The sequence below is a fragment of the Notolepis coatsorum genome (assembly GCF_963971535.1).
Source record: "Notolepis coatsorum genome assembly, chromosome: 2".
NCBI classification, from domain to species: domain Eukaryota; kingdom Metazoa; phylum Chordata; class Actinopteri; order Aulopiformes; family Paralepididae; genus Notolepis; species Notolepis coatsorum.
The window spans coordinates 225,577,773-225,596,541 of record NC_140166.1 but is presented as its reverse complement, the minus strand read 5'-3'; the positions used below and the strand labels follow the sequence as shown (position 1 = coordinate 225,596,541).

Here is an 18,769-nt window from a genome sequence, read left to right as displayed (position 1 = left end):
CCTAGAGGGTTTTTAGGCAAATGTCCTTCACATCTCTTTGTGGATTATATTGTATTATATGTAATTGTTTTTATATGTGTAAATAAACAAAAGACTACTTGATGTAGAACATGTGACCTTGGTCTAAACACTATTACCTGGACAATATCAGCCACAGTCAGGAAATCTGTTCCAGGGAAAACGTCCTCTTCCTCCTCCTCATCACATACGATCTTCCTCTCAATAATCTCCACCGTCTGAAACTAAAAAGGAGCGTGTCGATCTCTCACAGTTGAGCACAATTTGAAAGCAAGCAACAGTACTGACCCGACGCTCTGAGATCTACTCCACAGTAAATGGTAAATGATGCATTTATATATAGAGCTTTACAAATTGTTCCTCACATTTTACCCGTTCACACATTCACACACCGACGGCGGAGGTGACCATGCAAGGTGCCGACCGGCTCATCGGGAGTAGTTAGGGGGTTAAGTGTCTTGCTCAAGGACACTTTGACACGCTGCCCTGGGAAGAGCGGGAATCGAAACGGGAACCTCTGGATTACCAGACGACCGCTCTACTTCCCAAACCACTGTCACCCCTGAGCTTCAGTCAGCTGTACAGACAGGAGCTCGACCCTGTTGACCTTGCGTTGGTTTGTTGCTAACTAGCCGGAGCTGGTGTGAGGAACAGCGTGGATTGTTGCTAACTAGCCGGAGCTGGTGTGAGGAACAGCATGGTTTGTTGCTAACTAGCCAGAGTTAGTGTGAGGAACAGCATGGTTTGTTGCTAACTAGCCATAGTTAGTGTGAGGAACAGCATGGTTTGTTGCTAACTAGCCGGAGTTAGTGTGAGGAACAGCATGGTTTGTTGCTAACTAGCCGGAGTTAGTGTGAGGAACAGCATGGTTTGTTGCTAACTAGCCGGAGCTGGTGTGAGGAACAGCATGGTTTGTTGCTAACTAGCCGGGGCTAGTGTGAGGAACTGCGTGGCTTGTTGCTAACTAGCCGGAGTAGGAAGACACGCACCATTAGCCTAGCTTAGCGTCAGTCACTGGAAGTAGGTTCCTCCATTTATAGTTCCCAACGACTTCCTACTCCTACTGCATGCACAGAGAAGAAAAAGGTGCATCTTCTTGTCTAACTCCAGGGTAGATGGCAAATAAGCTAATTTCCCAAAATGTTGGAGTGTTCCTTTAACACAATGGGGACCGGCCACGTATATATACAGCTTTCGGTGCCATGCGTTGTGGACCAGAGGCACGTACATAGCCGTGGCAAGTTGTTATTGTTTTATTCCATATTAATAACCGGATCAAGATCCCCGACCGGCTCTGCAGATCTACCCTCGTCTGTGGAATCGCAAACATGCAATACCGGCCAGATCCTCTTAGGGGCGCCTTCGCTCCACTGCAGTATACCATGTGGGCGAATGAATGTCACTAACAGTCTGAACCTCTCACGGTGCAATAGTGGTAACTTGACACCTTTAGCTTCAGCACAGACGGCTGAGTAGGTATTGACATTTATCGAAAGAATATAAGCTGCCGACTTGCATTTACTGGTGAATGTCAATGGGTGCTCATTGTCAATTACCATATTCATAGTTCCTTGTATTTTCAATGAGGGCAAAGGTGTAGAGATGCTGCTAAGCCATTTCCAGTAGTTTATTGAACGATTTGGTGGAAAAGGCATATTTATATAGATTGTTATTCAATGTAGAAATTCTTTTAAGGGTTTAAAATACACCTGGAGGGAATCCTTAAGAAACCCAGTTGGTGCTTGATGGAGCCTACTGTACAGTATGTTTACTACTAGGGATATTCAATATTGGCTTTTTTTACAGATATCTGATATACCGATATTGACCAACTCTTAATTTCCGATACCGATATCAACCAATACCGATATGCTGGGTTTCCCCCCCCAAAAACACAACATTATACTTTTCACAATAAATAAAATAAGAATTTGTTCTTACTTGCTTGCCTGGGTAAATAAAGGTTAAATAAATGTTAAAAAAAAACTGCATTCTGGTGGGTTTAAGTGTGGAGGTGGTGTTGAAAACCGATACGATCATTTCCGATATCACATTTGAATGCCAATATCGGCCGATAATATCGGTAGGTCGATAATATCGGTAGGCCGATAATATCGGACATCCCTATTTACTACTCATCAGACCAAACTTTCTTTCTTCTCAGCCTCTATTTCATAAGTTAGGTATCCTCAGTGTTTATCAAGTGAATCATCTCCAGATTGGTTTATTTGTGTATAGTTATTTAATTAAAAAGAGACCCCTTTCTTTCATGAGCACTTCCCAATCTCAGTTTAGTATACTCTACCGAGGGTCAAAGTTGTGGAACTCTTTGCCTCCACATATTTTGGATTTTTCTTTTCTGAAGTTTAAAAGAGCACTGAAATCACATCTCCTAGCTCACCAATATTTTCCATATGGGCTCCCTTCACAAACTGTGGTCTGATGGCTTTCTTTTCAGAGGTTGTATTATTTTTGTTGTATTTTCTTCATTTCTTCCTGTCATTATTTGTAGTTTCTTTACTTTATTTTCTCTAAACTTGAAGCCGTATGGCATCCTACTTTTATTTTTTTTATATATATATATTGATGTAATCTGAGTATAATTTAGCTTCTTGGAGAATGCCACATGCAAGCCCCTAGAGGGTTTTTAGGCAAATGTCCTTCACATCTCTTTGTGGATTATATTGTATTATATGTAATTGTTTTTATATGTGTAAATAAACAAAATACTACTTGATGTAGAACATGTGACCTTGGTCTAAACACTATTACCTGGACAATATCAGCCACAGTCAGGAAATCTGTTCCAGGGAAAACGTCCTCTTCCTCCTCCTCATCACATACGATCTTCCTCTCAATAATCTCCACCGTCTGAAACTAAAAAGGAGCGTGTCGATCTCTCACAGTTGAGCACAATTTGAAAGCAAGCAACAGTACTGACCCGACGCTCTGAGATCTACTCCACAGTAAATGGTAAATGATGCATTTATATATAGAGCTTTACAAATTGTTCCTCACATTTTACCCGTTCACACATTCACACACCGACGGCGGAGGTGACCATGCAAGGTGCCGACCGGCTCATCGGGAGTAGTTAGGGGGTTAAGTGTCTTGCTCAAGGACACTTTGACACGCTGCCCTGGGAAGAGCGGGAATCGAAACGGGAACCTCTGGATTACCAGACAACCGCTCTACTTCCCGAACCACTGAGCTTCAGTCAGCTGTACAGACAGGAGCTCGACCCCGTTGACCTTGCGTTGGTTTGTTGCTAACTAGCCGGAGCTGGTGTGAGGAACAGCGTGGATTGTTGCTAACTAGCCGGAGCTAGTGTGAGGAACAGTATGGTTTGTTGCTAACTAGCCAGAGTTAGTGTGAGGAACAGCATGGTTTGTTGCTAACTAGCTGGAGTTAGTGTGAGGAACAGCATGGTTTGTTGCTAACTAACCAGAGTTAGTGTGAGGAACAGCATGGTTTGTTGCTAACTAGCTGGAGTTAGTGTGAGGAACAGCATGGTTTGTTGCTAACTAGCCAGAATTAGTGTGAGGAACAGCATGGTTTGTTGCTAACTAGCTGGAGTTAGTGTGAGGAACAGCATGGTTTGTTGCTAACTAGCCAGAGTTAGTGTGAGGAACAGCATGGTTTGTTGCTAACTAGCCGGAGCTGGTGTGAGGAACAGCATGGTTTGTTGCTAACTAGCCGGAGCTAGTGTGAGGAACTGCGTGGCTTGTTGCTAACTAGCCGGAGCTAGTGTGAGGAACTGCGTGGGGCTTGTTGCTAACTAGCCGGAGTAGGAAGACATGCACCGTTAGCCTAGCTTAGCGTCAGTCACTGGAAGTAGGTTCCTCCATTTATAGTTCCCAACGACTTCCTACTCCTACTGCATGCACAGAGAAGAAAAAGGTGCATCTTCTTGTCTAACTCCAGGGTAGATGGCAAATAAGCTAATTTCCCAAAATGTTGGAGTGTTCCTTTAACACAATGGGGACCGGCCACGTATATATACAGCTTTCGGTGCCATGCGTTGTGGACCAGAGGCACGTACATAGCCGTGGCAAGTTGTTATTGTTTTATTCCATATTAATAACCGGATCAAGATCCCCGACCGGCTCTGCAGATCTACCCTCGTCTGTGGAATTGCAAACATGCAATACCGGCCAGATCCTCTTAGGGGCGCCATCGCTCCACTGCAGTATACCATGTGGGTGAATGGGAAAATAAAATTTACCTTCCAATGGCATTTCATATTACCCTGATCCCGAACCAACAGCATGCACCGTTGATTACGTTTCGAATCGCAGATTTCACCATGGAATAAGGGGATTTATCATCAACCAATGGACATATCGATCTACCAGATGCCGATCGATAACGGGGAAATGCTGTAGGGTATCCAACGGGCTGACGGTAAGACCTTATTCACCTAAATTACAGCCGGATCAGACATTGTTGTGAGACGCAAGCATTCGATCAGTGAATGTGGCTAGTTACACGGACACTGTATTGGTAATCAATAATACTAAACGCCGTCCCCCGCCGCCCCCCTTTCATCCATACATGCGTTGGGAGAACCCGGATCATATGCAGTTTGTGTTATTTCTTTAGCATATATAAAACGGAAATGCCGTTGAATATAACGTTAGTAGCCTTTAGCTCCATAACTAGCTTTCCAGAAAATATATGAGACGTCAAAGTGTTAATAGAGCTTTTGGCTAAATTCCACTTTGTCTTTGTTTTGTGTATTGGGAATTGTATTGGGAATTGCTTTGTTTTTAACCTGTAGCACTCTGAGATTTCATTGTGAAATGTAAAGTGCACTACAAATAAAATGTATTATCATTATTATTATTATTATTATTATTATTATTATTATTATTATTATTATTATTATTATTATTATTATTATTATTATTATTATTATTATTATTATTATTATTATTATTATTATTATCTATATTGGATACAAAAATGCAGATTATTGCCGAAAGGTAATACGTTTGCATCCCGGTACAACAAGGGCAACGTTTTAGGAAAGTTCTACTCATTGTGCCTTTAAAGTTAATGCAATGTCCCCCCAAAAGGGGAAAAAGTAAACATACTTACCTGTGTCTGTTAGTGTGTGTGTGTGTGTGTGTGTGTGTGTGTGTGTGTGTGTGTGTGTGTGTGTGTGTGTGTGTGTGTGTGTGTGCATGTGCGTGCGTGTGTGCGTGTGCGTGTGCGTGTGCGTGTGTGTGTGTGTGTGTGTGTGTGTGTGTGTGTGTACCTGTTGGTCAGTCGTAGCAGTAGGGCTGGGGGTGGTTGGTTCTATGTTGACACTGGGCTGAACCTACAGTAGACACACAGACACACACAGACACACACACACACACACACACACACACACACACATATGCAGTTTGTGTTATTTCTTTAGCATATATAAAACGGAAATGCCGTTGAATATAACGTTAGTAGCCTTTAGCTCCATAACTAGCTTTCCAGAAAATATATGAGACGAAATCTGCGATAAAGCTTATATTCACGGCGCTATAAAATGACAACCTACCGATGATTTTTTTTTTTCTTCAAGCCATTTTGAAGGGACGGTTTATGCACTCAATTGACAATGATAATGGACAGATAGCAACACTATAAAGTATAGATATAGCTGTTAGAAAACCCACATGTTTGTTTACATTCCCCGGACCTCTAGCCACTAATTAGACTAAGCCCATCGGTCGTCAAAGTGTTAATAGAGCCTTTGTCTAAATTCCACTTTGTCTTTGTTTTGTGTATTGGGAATTGCCCCTAGCTTTGCTTTGTTTTTAACCTGTAGCACTCTGAGCTTTCATTGTGAAATGTAAAGTGCACTACAAATAAAATGTATTATTATTATTATTATTATTATTATTATTATTATTATTATTATTATTATTATTATTATTATTATTATTATTATTATTATTATTATTATTATTATTATTATTATTATTATTATTATCTATATTGGATAAAAAAAATGCAGACTATTGCCGAAAGGTAATACGTTTGCATCCCGGTACAACAAGGGCAACGTTTTAGGAAAGTTCTACTCATTGTGCCTTTAAAGTTAATGCAATGTCCCCCCAAAAGGGGAAAAAGTAAACATACTTACCTGTGTCTGTTGTGTGTGTGTGTGTGTGTGTGTGTGTGTGTGTGTGTGTGTGTGTGTGTGTGTGTGTGTGTGTGTGTGTGCATGTGTGTGTGTGTGTGCATGTGTGTGCATGTGCGTGTGCATGTGTGCGTGCGCGTGCGTGTGTGTGTGTGTGTGTGTGTGTGTGTGTGTGTGTGTGTACCTGTTGGTCAGTCGTAGCAGTAGGGCTGGGGGTGGTTGGTTCTATGTTGACACTGGGCTGAACCTACAGTAGACACACACACACACACACACACACACACACACACACACACACACACACACACACACACACACACACATTTGAATACTTTATTTGGTTCCACAAATTATATTACATAAACAGGGAATCAAATGTATCAGGGCCAAGCAGCACTGAACACTTAAGGGTACACATAGCACCTCCTTCTCTACGCGGCTAAGCTGCCAATAATAGCTGAGACAGAGCAATATTTGGCAATTTGTTTGGCTTTTCTTTTAGACATTGCAGCAATTCTCAGACCGGTCATGGTGCATTTGTATACATGGCCAAGACTTCCGAATACAAGTACACACACACACAGCGTTACCATCAGGTCTCTCCAACATGATGGTCTCCTGATCCCTACAAACACTCATCCGATCATCATCTTTCCGGACAGCAGAGAGAGTAGCGGATGAGAGCAGCGCCTGTTCCCAAGAGCCAGGGGCGGAGCTTCCTATAGGCGACATAGGCGGTTGCCTAGAGCGCCTCCCAGAGGGGGACGCGTGAATATTAAAGGCAACCAACTTGTGTTCAGCTTTTCGTTCAGCGTTTCTCTGATTGGCCACACGGCCAATCAATCAATCCACTAGCACGCGGCCTTGCGGCAAGAGAGACAAGAGAGACGCTGCAGTCGCGGCAGAGAGCCGCGCATGCGCATGAGGCTCCCCCAGGTGCTCTTGAGAGGAGGAGGTCCTTGTGTTTGAGACAGCCATATTAGACACATAGCCATAATTTAAGATATAGTTTATGCATTCGCAAAATATGAGAGTGCTTGTCATTGAAGGGCTTCCTACAACGGAGGAACGGCCGCTGCTGCTGCTGGAGCTGAACCGAGTCAAGCCGCGGGCGGCACACGGAAGCCGGGGAAAAAACAACCGCGTCGCCCCGTTGGCTCTTCAGCAAGGAGCCTCCACAGCTCCAGTTAACCTAATTTATACCGTAATGAATCATTAAAAAATATACCGTTAACTGGAATATGTTGTTTCTTTACACATATGTTGGATTATGTAATTGGGTTTTCATGACAAAACAATAAAAATCGCTACTTTACAGCAGGGTGAACGCTGAACCGAGTCAAGCCGCGGGCGGCGCACGGAAGCCGGTGAATGAACAACCGCGTCGCCCCGCTGGCTCTTCAGCAAGGAGCCTCCACAGCTCCAGTTAACCTAATTTATACCGTAATGAATCATTAAAAAATATACCGTTAACTGGAATATGTTGTTTCTTTACACATATGTTGGATTATGTAATTGGGTTGTCATGACAAAACAATAAAAATCGCTACTTTACATCAGGGTGAACGTTGTTACACTGCCACCACCCACTTCAATGACAGAGCTCTCATATTTGCGAATGCATAAACTATATCTTAAATTATGGCTATGTGTCTAATATGGCTGTCGCGAAGTCATTGATAAGCGACAGCCATATTAGACACATAGCCATAATTTAAGACATAGTTTATGCATTCGCAAAATATGAGAGCTCTGTCATTGAAGGGCTTCGTTCTACAACGGAGGAACGGCCGCTGCTGCTGGAGCTGGACCGAGTAGAGCCGGCGGCGGTGCACGGAAGCCGGCGACAAACCACTGCATCGCCCCGCTGACGTTAAAAACGCGAAATAACGTTACTGATGTACAGTGACACCCAGAGTTTCTAGTTACAGTAGTGACGCGTGACTCGAGATAGTCCTAACACTGTAACAGTGTTTATTATTAAGAGTCAGATAGTCCTAACAGTGTTTATAGTCCTAACACAGTGTTTATTAGTAAGAGTCAGATAGTCCTAACACTAGTGTTTATTATTAAGAGTCAGATAGTCGTAACAGTGTTTATTATTGCGAGTCCTAACAGTGTTTATTATTTCATAACTGTATGGGCTTTGTTTATACATGTACAGTGACGAGTGAATCTACCGTTGGTTGTTAAAAACGCGAAACATAATAATCAGTCAGCAGCGCTCCACTGCTACCGCAGCCCAACACAACAGTGTTTATTATTTCATAACTGTATGGGCTTTGTTTATACATGTACAGTGACGAGTGAATCTACCGTTGGTTGTTAAAAACGCGAAACATAATAATCAGTCAGCAGCGCTCCACTGCTACCGCAGCCCAACACAAGTTTGTTGGAACAGCAGCCCAACACTACACAAGTTGGTTGCCCGCGCTGCCGCGCTTGCTCTTTGGATTTCATTTGGGACGTGGGACGGCTGCGCTTGCCTGCGCGTGGGGGCGGGGCCAATCAGAGAAAAGCCGAACACAAGTTGGTTGCCTTTAATATTCACGCGAGGGGGACACCAAAAACTGCTCCCAGCGAAAAAAGTTAAAAAAATTATAATATATATAATATTAATATTATTTACATTTATTTTGCTGGGCAGAGTTTTTGAGCCCCCTTCTATCTGCAACCAATATTTGGACATATATTTTGTTTGTAATAAATAAAGACGCAGTACTTTAACTTTACTGTTAAAGGAACACGCCAACAGTTTGGGAAATTAGCTTAACGTCTTCTCCAGAGAGAGACAAGAAGATAGATACCAGTTTCCTCTCTGTGCGTTCAGTAGAAAGCTATCTGGCTGCACGTTAGCCTAGCTTAGCACAATGAATGGAAGCCGGTTAGCCCTAGGCAGTGTCCGCTAACACCTCTCCCGAAGGCTAACCGGCCATGTCCGCTTCCATTCATTGTGCCAAGCTAGGCTAACGTGCAGCAAGATAGCTTTCTACTGAACGCACAGAGAGGAGACTGGTATCTATCTTCTTGTCTCTCTCTGGAGAAGACGTTCAGTGAAGGGTTTGACCTGGGAGCCGCTCACAGTGAAGGGTTGGACCTGGGAGCCGCTCACAGTGAAGACGTTCAGTAAAGGGTTTGACCTGGGAGCCGCTCACAGTGAAGACGTTCAGTAAAGGGTTGGACCCGGGAGCCACTCACAGTAAAGGGTTTGACCTGGGAGCCGCTCACAGTGAAGACGTTCAGTAAAGGGTTTGACCCGGGAGCCGCTCACAGTGAAGACGTTCAGTAAAGGGTTGGACCCGGGAGCCGCTCACAGTAAAGGGTTGGACCCGGGAGCCGCTCACAGTAAAGGGTTGGACCCGGGAGCCGCTCACAGTAAAGGGTTGGACCCGGGAGCCGCTCACAGTAAAGGGTTGGACCCGGGAGCCGCTCACAGTAAAGGGTTGGACCCGGGAGCCGCTCACAGTAAAGGGTTGGACCCGGGAGCCACTCACAGTAAATGGTTTGACCCGGGAGCCGCTCACAGTAAAGGGTTGGACCCGGGAGCCGCTCACAGTAAAGGGTTGGACCCGGGAGCCGCTCACAGTAAAGGGTTGGACCCGGGAGCCGCTCACAGTAAAGGGTTGGACCCGGGAGCCGCTCACAGTAAATGGTTTGACCCGGGAGCCGCTCACAGTAAAATGGTTGGACCCGGGAGCCGCTCACAGTAAAATGGTTTGACCCGGGAGCCACTCACAGTGAACTACAGGCCGATGGCTTCTGTGACGTTGACGGTGGCACAGTGTACCGTTAATGCACTGTGACTTAGTGTAAAGAAACCCTGCTGGATGACGTCACCCAGAGGAGAGCATCACCCAGAGGAGAGCATCACCCAGAGGAGAGCATCACCCAGAGGAGAGCATCACCCAGAGCGCGTCCTCCTCGCCACAGAACCATAGGATGAAGGTTAAGGTTAATTGGCTAAATGCCCCTTTAATGAAAGAGATAATGGCTGATGAATGGCCAAATTAAATGTATTGTTGTTGTTATTATTATCATCACATACTATTGTTATTGACACTACAGTAGGCTGGGAGGATGTTATCATCATGTTATTGACACTACAGTAGGATGTTATCATCATGTTATTGACACTACAGTAGGATGTTATCATCATGTTATTAACACTACAGTAGGATGTTATCATCATGTTATTAACACTACAGTAGGAGGATGTTATCACCATGTTATTAACACTACAGTAGGATGTTATCATCATGTTATTAACACTACAGTAGGATGTTATCATCATGTTATTGACACTACAGTAGGAGGATGTTATCACCATGTTATTAACACTACAGTAGGATGTTATCATCATGTTATTAACACTACAGTAGGATGTTATCATCATGTTATTAACACTACAGTAGGATGTTATTATCATGTTATTAACACTACAGTAGGATGTTATCATCATGTTATTGACACTACAGTAGGAGGATGTTATCATCATGTTATTAACACTACAGTAGGATGTTATCATCATGTTATTGACACTACAGTAGGAGGATGTTATCATCATGTTATTAACACTACAGTAGGATGTTATCATCATGTTATTGACACTACAGTAGGATGTTATCACCATGTTATTAACACTACAGTAGGATGTTATCATCATGTTATTGACACTACAGTAGGATGTTATCACCATGTTATTAACACTACAGTAGGATGTTATCATCATGTTATTAACACTACAGTAGGATGTTATCATCATGTTATTGACACTACAGTAGGATGTTATCATCATGTTATTAACACTACAGTAGGAGGATGTTATCATCATGTTATTAACACTACAGTAGGAGGATGTTATCATCATGTTATTAACACTACAGTAGGAGGATGTTATCATCATGTTATTAACACTACAGTAGGATGTTATCATCATGTTATTGACACTACAGTAGGATGTTATCATCATGTTATTAACACTACAGTAGGATGTTATCATCATGTTATTAACACTACAGTAGGATGTTATCATCATGTTATTAACACTTACTACAGTAGGAGGATGTTATCATCATGTTATTGACACTACAGTAGGATGTTATCACCATGTTATTAACACTACAGTAGGATGTTATCATCATGTTATTGACACTACAGTAGGAGGATGTTATCATCATGTTATTGACACTACAGTAGGATGTTATCACCATGTTATTGACACTACAGTAGGATGTTATCATCATGTTATTAACACTACAGTAGGATGTTATCATCATGTTATTAACACTACAGTAGGATGTTATCACCATGTTATTGACACTACAGTAGGATGTTATCATCATGTTATTAACACTACAGTAGGATGTTATCATCATGTTATTGACACTACAGTAGGATGTTATCAGCATGTTATTGACACTACAGTAGGATGTTATCATCATGTTATTGACACTACAGTAGGATGTTATCATCATGTTATTGACACTACAGTAGGATGTTATCATCATGTTATTGACACTACAGTAGGATGTTATCATCATGTTATTAACACTACAGTAGGATGTTATCATCATGTTATTAACACTACAGTAGGATGTTATCATGATGTTATTAACACTACAGTAGGATGTTATCATCATGTTATTAACACTACAGTAGGATGTTATCACCATGTTATTAACACTACAGTAGGATGTTATCATCATGTTATTAACACTACAGTAGGATGTTATCATCATGTTATTGACACTACAGTAGGATGTTATCATCATGTTATTGACACTACAGTAGGATGTTATCAGCATGTTATTAACACTACAGTAGGAGGATGTTATCATCATGTTATTAACACTACAGTAGGATGTTATCATCATGTTATTGACACTACAGTAGGATGTTATCATCATGTTATTGACACTACAGTAGGAGGATGTTATCATCATGTTATTAACACTACAGTAGGATGTTATCATCATGTTATTAACACTACAGTAGGAGGATGTTATCATCATGTTATTAACACTACAGTAGGATGTTATCATCATGTTATTAACACTACAGTAGGATGTTATCATCATGTTATTGACACTACAGTAGGATGTTATCATCATGTTATTAACACTACAGTAGGAGGATGTTATCATCATGTTATTAACACTACAGTAGGATGTTATCATCATGTTATTAACACTACAGTAGGATGTTATCATCATGTTATTAACACTACAGTAGGAGGATGTTATCATCATGTTATTAACACTACAGTAGGATGTTATCATCATGTTATTAACACTACAGTAGGATGTTATCATCATGTTATTATCACTACAGTAGGATGTTATCATCATGTTATTAACACTACAGTAGGATCATGTTATTAACACTACAGTAGGATGTTATCATCATGTTATTAACACTACAGTAGGATGTTATCATCATGTTATTAACACTACAGTAGGATGTTATCATCATGTTATTAACACTACAGTAGGATGTTATCATCATGTTATTAACACTACAGTAGGAGGATGTTATCATCATGTTATTAACACTACAGTAGGAGGATGTTATCATCATGTTATTAACACTACAGTAGGAGGATGTTATCACCATGTTATTAACACTACAGTAGGAGGATGTTATCATCATGTTATTAACACTACAGTAGGATGTTATCATCATGTTATTAACACTACAGTAGGATGTTATCATCATGTTATTAACACTACAGTAGGATGTTATCATCATGTTATTAACACTACAGTAGGATGTTATCACCATGTTATTAACACTACAGTAGGATGTTATCATCATGTTATTGACACTACAGTAGGATGTTATCATCATGTTATTGACACTACAGTAGGATGTTATCATCATGTTATTGACACTACAGTAGGATGTTATCATCATGTTATTGACACTACAGTAGGATGTTATCATCATGTTATTAACACTACAGTAGGATGTTATCATCATGTTATTAACACTACAGTAGGATGTTATCATCATGTTATTAACACTACAGTAGGATGTTATCATCATGTTATTAACACTACAGTAGGAGGATGTTATCATCATGTTATTAACACTACAGTAGGATGTTATCATCATGTTATTAACACTACAGTAGGATGTTATCATCATGTTATTAACACTACAGTAGGATGTTATCATCATGTTATTAACACTACAGTAGGATGTTATCATCATGTTATTAACACTACAGTAGGATGTTATCATCATGTTATTAACACTACAGTAGGATGTTATCATCATGTTATTAACACTACAGTAGGATGTTATCATCATGTTATTAACACTACAGTAGGAGGATGTTATCATCATGTTATAACACTACAGTAGGATGTTATCATCATGTTATTAACACTACAGTAGGAGGATGTTATCACCATGTTATTAACACTACAGTAGGAGGATGTTATCATCATGTTATTAACACTACAGTAGGATGTTATCATCATGTTATTAACACTACAGTAGGATGTTATCATCATGTTATTAACACTACAGTAGGATGTTATCATCATGTTATTAACACTACAGTAGGATGTTATCATCATGTTATTAACACTACAGTAGGATGTTATCATCATGTTATTGACACTACAGTAGGATGTTATCATCATGTTATTGACACTACAGTAGGATGTTATCATCATGTTATTGACACTACAGTAGGATGTTATCATCATGTTATTGACACTACAGTAGGATGTTATCATCATGTTATTGACACTACAGTAGGATGTTATCATCATGTTATTAACACTACAGTAGGAGGATGTTATCATCATGTTATTAACACTACAGTAGGAGGATGTTATCATCATGTTATTAACACTACAGTAGGATGTTATCATCATGTTATTAACACTACAGTAGGATGTTATCATCATGTTATTGACACTACAGTAGGATGGTATCATCATGTTATTGACACTACAGTAGGATGTTATCATCATGTTATTAACACTACAGTAGGATGTTATCATCATGTTATTAACACTACAGTAGGATGTTATCATCATGTTATTAACACTACAGTAGGATGTTATCATCATGTTATTAACACTACAGTAGGAGGATGTTATCATCATGTTATTAACACTACAGTAGGATGTTATCATGTTATTAACACTACAGTAGGATGTTATCATCATGTTATTAACACTACAGTAGGATGTTATCATCATGTTATTAACACTACAGTAGGATGTTATCATCATGTTATTAACACTACAGTAGGATGTTATCATCATGTTATTAACACTACAGTAGGATGTTATCATCATGTTATTAACACTACAGTAGGATGTTATCATCATGTTATTAACACTACAGTAGGATGTTATCATCATGTTATTAACACTACAGTAGGAGGATGTTATCACCATGTTATTAACACTACAGTAGGAGGATGTTATCATCATGTTATTAACACTACAGTAGGATGTTATCATCATGTTATTAACACTACAGTAGGATGTTATCATCATGTTATTAACACTACAGTAGGATGTTATCATCATGTTATTAACACTACAGTAGGATGTTATCATCATGTTATTGACACTACAGTAGGATGTTATCATCATGTTATTGACACTACAGTAGGATGTTATCATCATGTTATTGACACTACAGTAGGATGTTATCATCATGTTATTGACACTACAGTAGGATGTTATCATCATGTTATTGACACTACAGTAGGATGTTATCAGCATGTTATTGACACTACAGTAGGATGTTATCATCATGTTATTAACACTACAGTAGGATGTTATCATCATGTTATTAACACTACAGTAGGATGTTATCATGATGTTATTAACACTACAGTAGGATGTTATCATCATGTTATTAACACTACAGTAGGATGTTATCACCATGTTATTAACACTACAGTAGGATGTTATCATCATGTTATTAACACTACAGTAGGATGTTATCATCATGTTATTGACACTACAGTAGGATGTTATCATCATGTTATTGACACTACAGTAGGATGTTATCAGCATGTTATTAACACTACAGTAGGAGGATGTTATCATCATGTTATTAACACTACAGTAGGATGTTATCATCATGTTATTGACACTACAGTAGGATGTTATCATCATGTTATTGACACTACAGTAGGAGGATGTTATCATCATGTTATTAACACTACAGTAGGAGGATGTTATCATCATGTTATTAACACTACAGTAGGAGGATGTTATCATCATGTTATTAACACTACAGTAGGATGTTATCATCATGTTATTGACACTACAGTAGGATGTTATCATCATGTTATTGACACTACAGTAGGAGGATGTTATCATCATGTTATTAACACTACAGTAGGATGTTATCATCATGTTATTAACACTACAGTAGGAGGATGTTATCATCATGTTATTAACACTACAGTAGGAGGATGTTATCATCATGTTATTAACACTACAGTAGGATGTTATCATCATGTTATTAACACTACAGTAGGATGTTATCATCATGTTATTAACACTACAGTAGGAGGATGTTATCATCATGTTATTAACACTACAGTAGGATGTTATCATCATGTTATTAACACTACAGTAGGATGTTATCATCATGTTATTAACACTACAGTAGGATGTTATCATCATGTTATTAACACTACAGTAGGATGTTATCATCATGTTATTAACACTACAGTAGGATGTTATCATCATGTTATTAACACTACAGTAGGATGTTATCATCATGTTATTAACACTACAGTAGGAGGATGTTATCACCATGTTATTAACACTACAGTAGGAGGATGTTATCATCATGTTATTAACACTACAGTAGGATGTTATCATCATGTTATTAACACTACAGTAGGATGTTATCATCATGTTATTAACACTACAGTAGGATGTTATCATCATGTTATTAACACTACAGTAGGATGTTATCACCATGTTATTAACACTACAGTAGGATGTTATCATCATGTTATTAACACTACAGTAGGATGTTATCATCATGTTATTGACACTACAGTAGGATGTTATCATCATGTTATTGACACTACAGTAGGATGTTATCATCATGTTATTGACACTACAGTAGGATGTTATCATCATGTTATTGACACTACAGTAGGATGTTATCATCATGTTATTAACACTACAGTAGGATGTTATCATCATGTTATTAACACTACAGTAGGATGTTATCATCATGTTATTAACACTACAGTAGGAGGATGTTATCATCATGTTATTAACACTACAGTAGGATGTTATCATCATGTTATTAACACTACAGTAGGATGTTATCATCATGTTATTAACACTACAGTAGGATGTTATCATCATGTTATTAACACTACAGTAGGATGTTATCATCATGTTATTAACACTACAGTAGGATGTTATCATCATGTTATTAACACTACAGTAGGATGTTATCATCATGTTATTAACACTACAGTAGGAGGATGTTATCATCATGTTATTAACACTACAGTAGGATGTTATCATCATGTTATTAACACTACAGTAGGAGGATGTTATCACCATGTTATTAACACTACAGTAGGAGGATGTTATCATCATGTTATTAACACTACAGTAGGATGTTATCATCATGTTATTAACACTACAGTAGGATGTTATCATCATGTTATTAACACTACAGTAGGATGTTATCATCATGTTATTAACACTACAGTAGGATGTTATCATCATGTTATTAACACTACAGTAGGATGTTATCATCATGTTATTGACACTACAGTAGGATGTTATCATCATGTTATTGACACTACAGTAGGATGTTATCATCATGTTATTGACACTACAGTAGGATGTTATCATCATGTTATTGACACTACAGTAGGATGTTATCATCATGTTATTGACACTACAGTAGGATGTTATCATCATGTTATTAACACTACAGTAGGAGGATGTTATCATCATGTTATTAACACTACAGTAGGAGGATGTTATCATCATGTTATTAACACTACAGTAGGATGTTATCATCATGTTATTAACACTACAGTAGGATGTTATCATCATGTTATTGACACTACAGTAGGATGTTATCATCATGTTATTGACACTACAGTAGGATGTTATCATCATGTTATTAACACTACAGTAGGATGTTATCATCATGTTATTAACACTACAGTAGGATGTTATCATCATGTTATTAACACTACAGTAGGATGTTATCATCATGTTATTAACACTACAGTAGGAGGATGTTATCATCATGTTATTAACACTACAGTAGGATGTTATCATCATGTTATTAACACTACAGTAGGATGTTATCATCATGTTATTAACACTACAGTAGGATGTTATCATCATGTTATTAACACTACAGTAGGATGTTATCATCATGTTATTAACACTACAGTAGGATGTTATCATCATGTTATTAACACTACAGTAGGATGTTATCATCATGTTATTAACACTACAGTAGGATGTTATCATCATGTTATTAACACTACAGTAGGATGTTATCATCATGTTATTAACACTACAGTAGGATGTTATCTCCATGTTATTAACACTACAGTAGGATGTTATCACCATGTTATTAACACTACAGTAGGATGTTATCACCATGTTATTGACACTACAGTAGGATGTTATCACCATGTTATTGACACTACAGTAGGATGTTATCACCATGTTATTAACACTACAGTAGGATGTTATCATCATGTTATTAACACTACAGTAGGATGTTATCATGTTATTGACACTACAGTAGGATGTTATCATCATGTTATTAACACTACAGTAGGATGTTATCAGCATGTTATTAACACTACAGTAGGAGGATGTTATCATCATGTTATTGACACTACAGTAGGAGGATGTTATCATCATGTTATTGACACTACAGTAGGATGTTATCATTGTGTTATTAACACTACAGTAGGATGTTATCATGTTATTGACACTACAGTAGGATGTTATCATGTTATTGACACTACAGTAGGATGTTATCATCATGTTATTAACACTACAGTAGGATGTTATCATCATGTTATTAACACTACAGTAGGATGTTATCATCGTGTTATTGACACTACAGTAGGATGTTATCATCATGTTATTAACACTACAGTAGGATGTTATCATCATGTTATTAACACTACAGTAGGATGTTATCATCATGTTATTAACACTACAGTAGGATGTTATCACCATGTTATTAACACTACAGTAGGATGTTATCATCATGTTATTAACACTACAGTAGGATGTTATCATCATGTTATTAACACTACAGTAGGATGTTATCATCATGTTATTAACACTACAGTAGGATGTTATCACCATGTTATTGACACTACAGTAGGATGTTATCATCATGTTATTGACACTACAGTAGGATGTTATCACCATGTTATTAACACTACAGTAGGTTGGGAGGATGTAACAGGTAAGTAAACCGGAACCCTACCTGTACTTGTAGCTGCGGTCGTCTCTTGTGGTCAGAGTAGACCTCATGGACGACCACATTGGGTTTACTGGGGCTGGGGCCCTGTCTGGGCGGTCCTGGGACGAGAGAGAGAGAGAGAGAGAGAGAGAGAGAGAAGAG

At 38.9% G+C, this 18,769-nt stretch overlaps 1 protein-coding gene across 1 annotated transcript in view; it reads right to left on the bottom strand.

The window, feature by feature from the left end:
- Positions 1-18,769, bottom strand: part of LOC311223823 (protein TALPID3-like) — a gene marked incomplete at both ends in the record, with an annotated part of 71,181 nt that overhangs the window by 38,589 nt on the left and 13,823 nt on the right. Inside the window, 4 exons of the mRNA XM_084308588.1 lie at positions 138-242; positions 2,791-2,889; positions 6,330-6,392; positions 18,632-18,726. Of these exons, the coding sequence (XP_084164714.1) occupies positions 138-242; positions 2,791-2,889; positions 6,330-6,392; positions 18,632-18,726 (362 nt within the window). The remainder of the gene's footprint in view (positions 1-137; positions 243-2,790; positions 2,890-6,329; positions 6,393-18,631; positions 18,727-18,769) is intronic.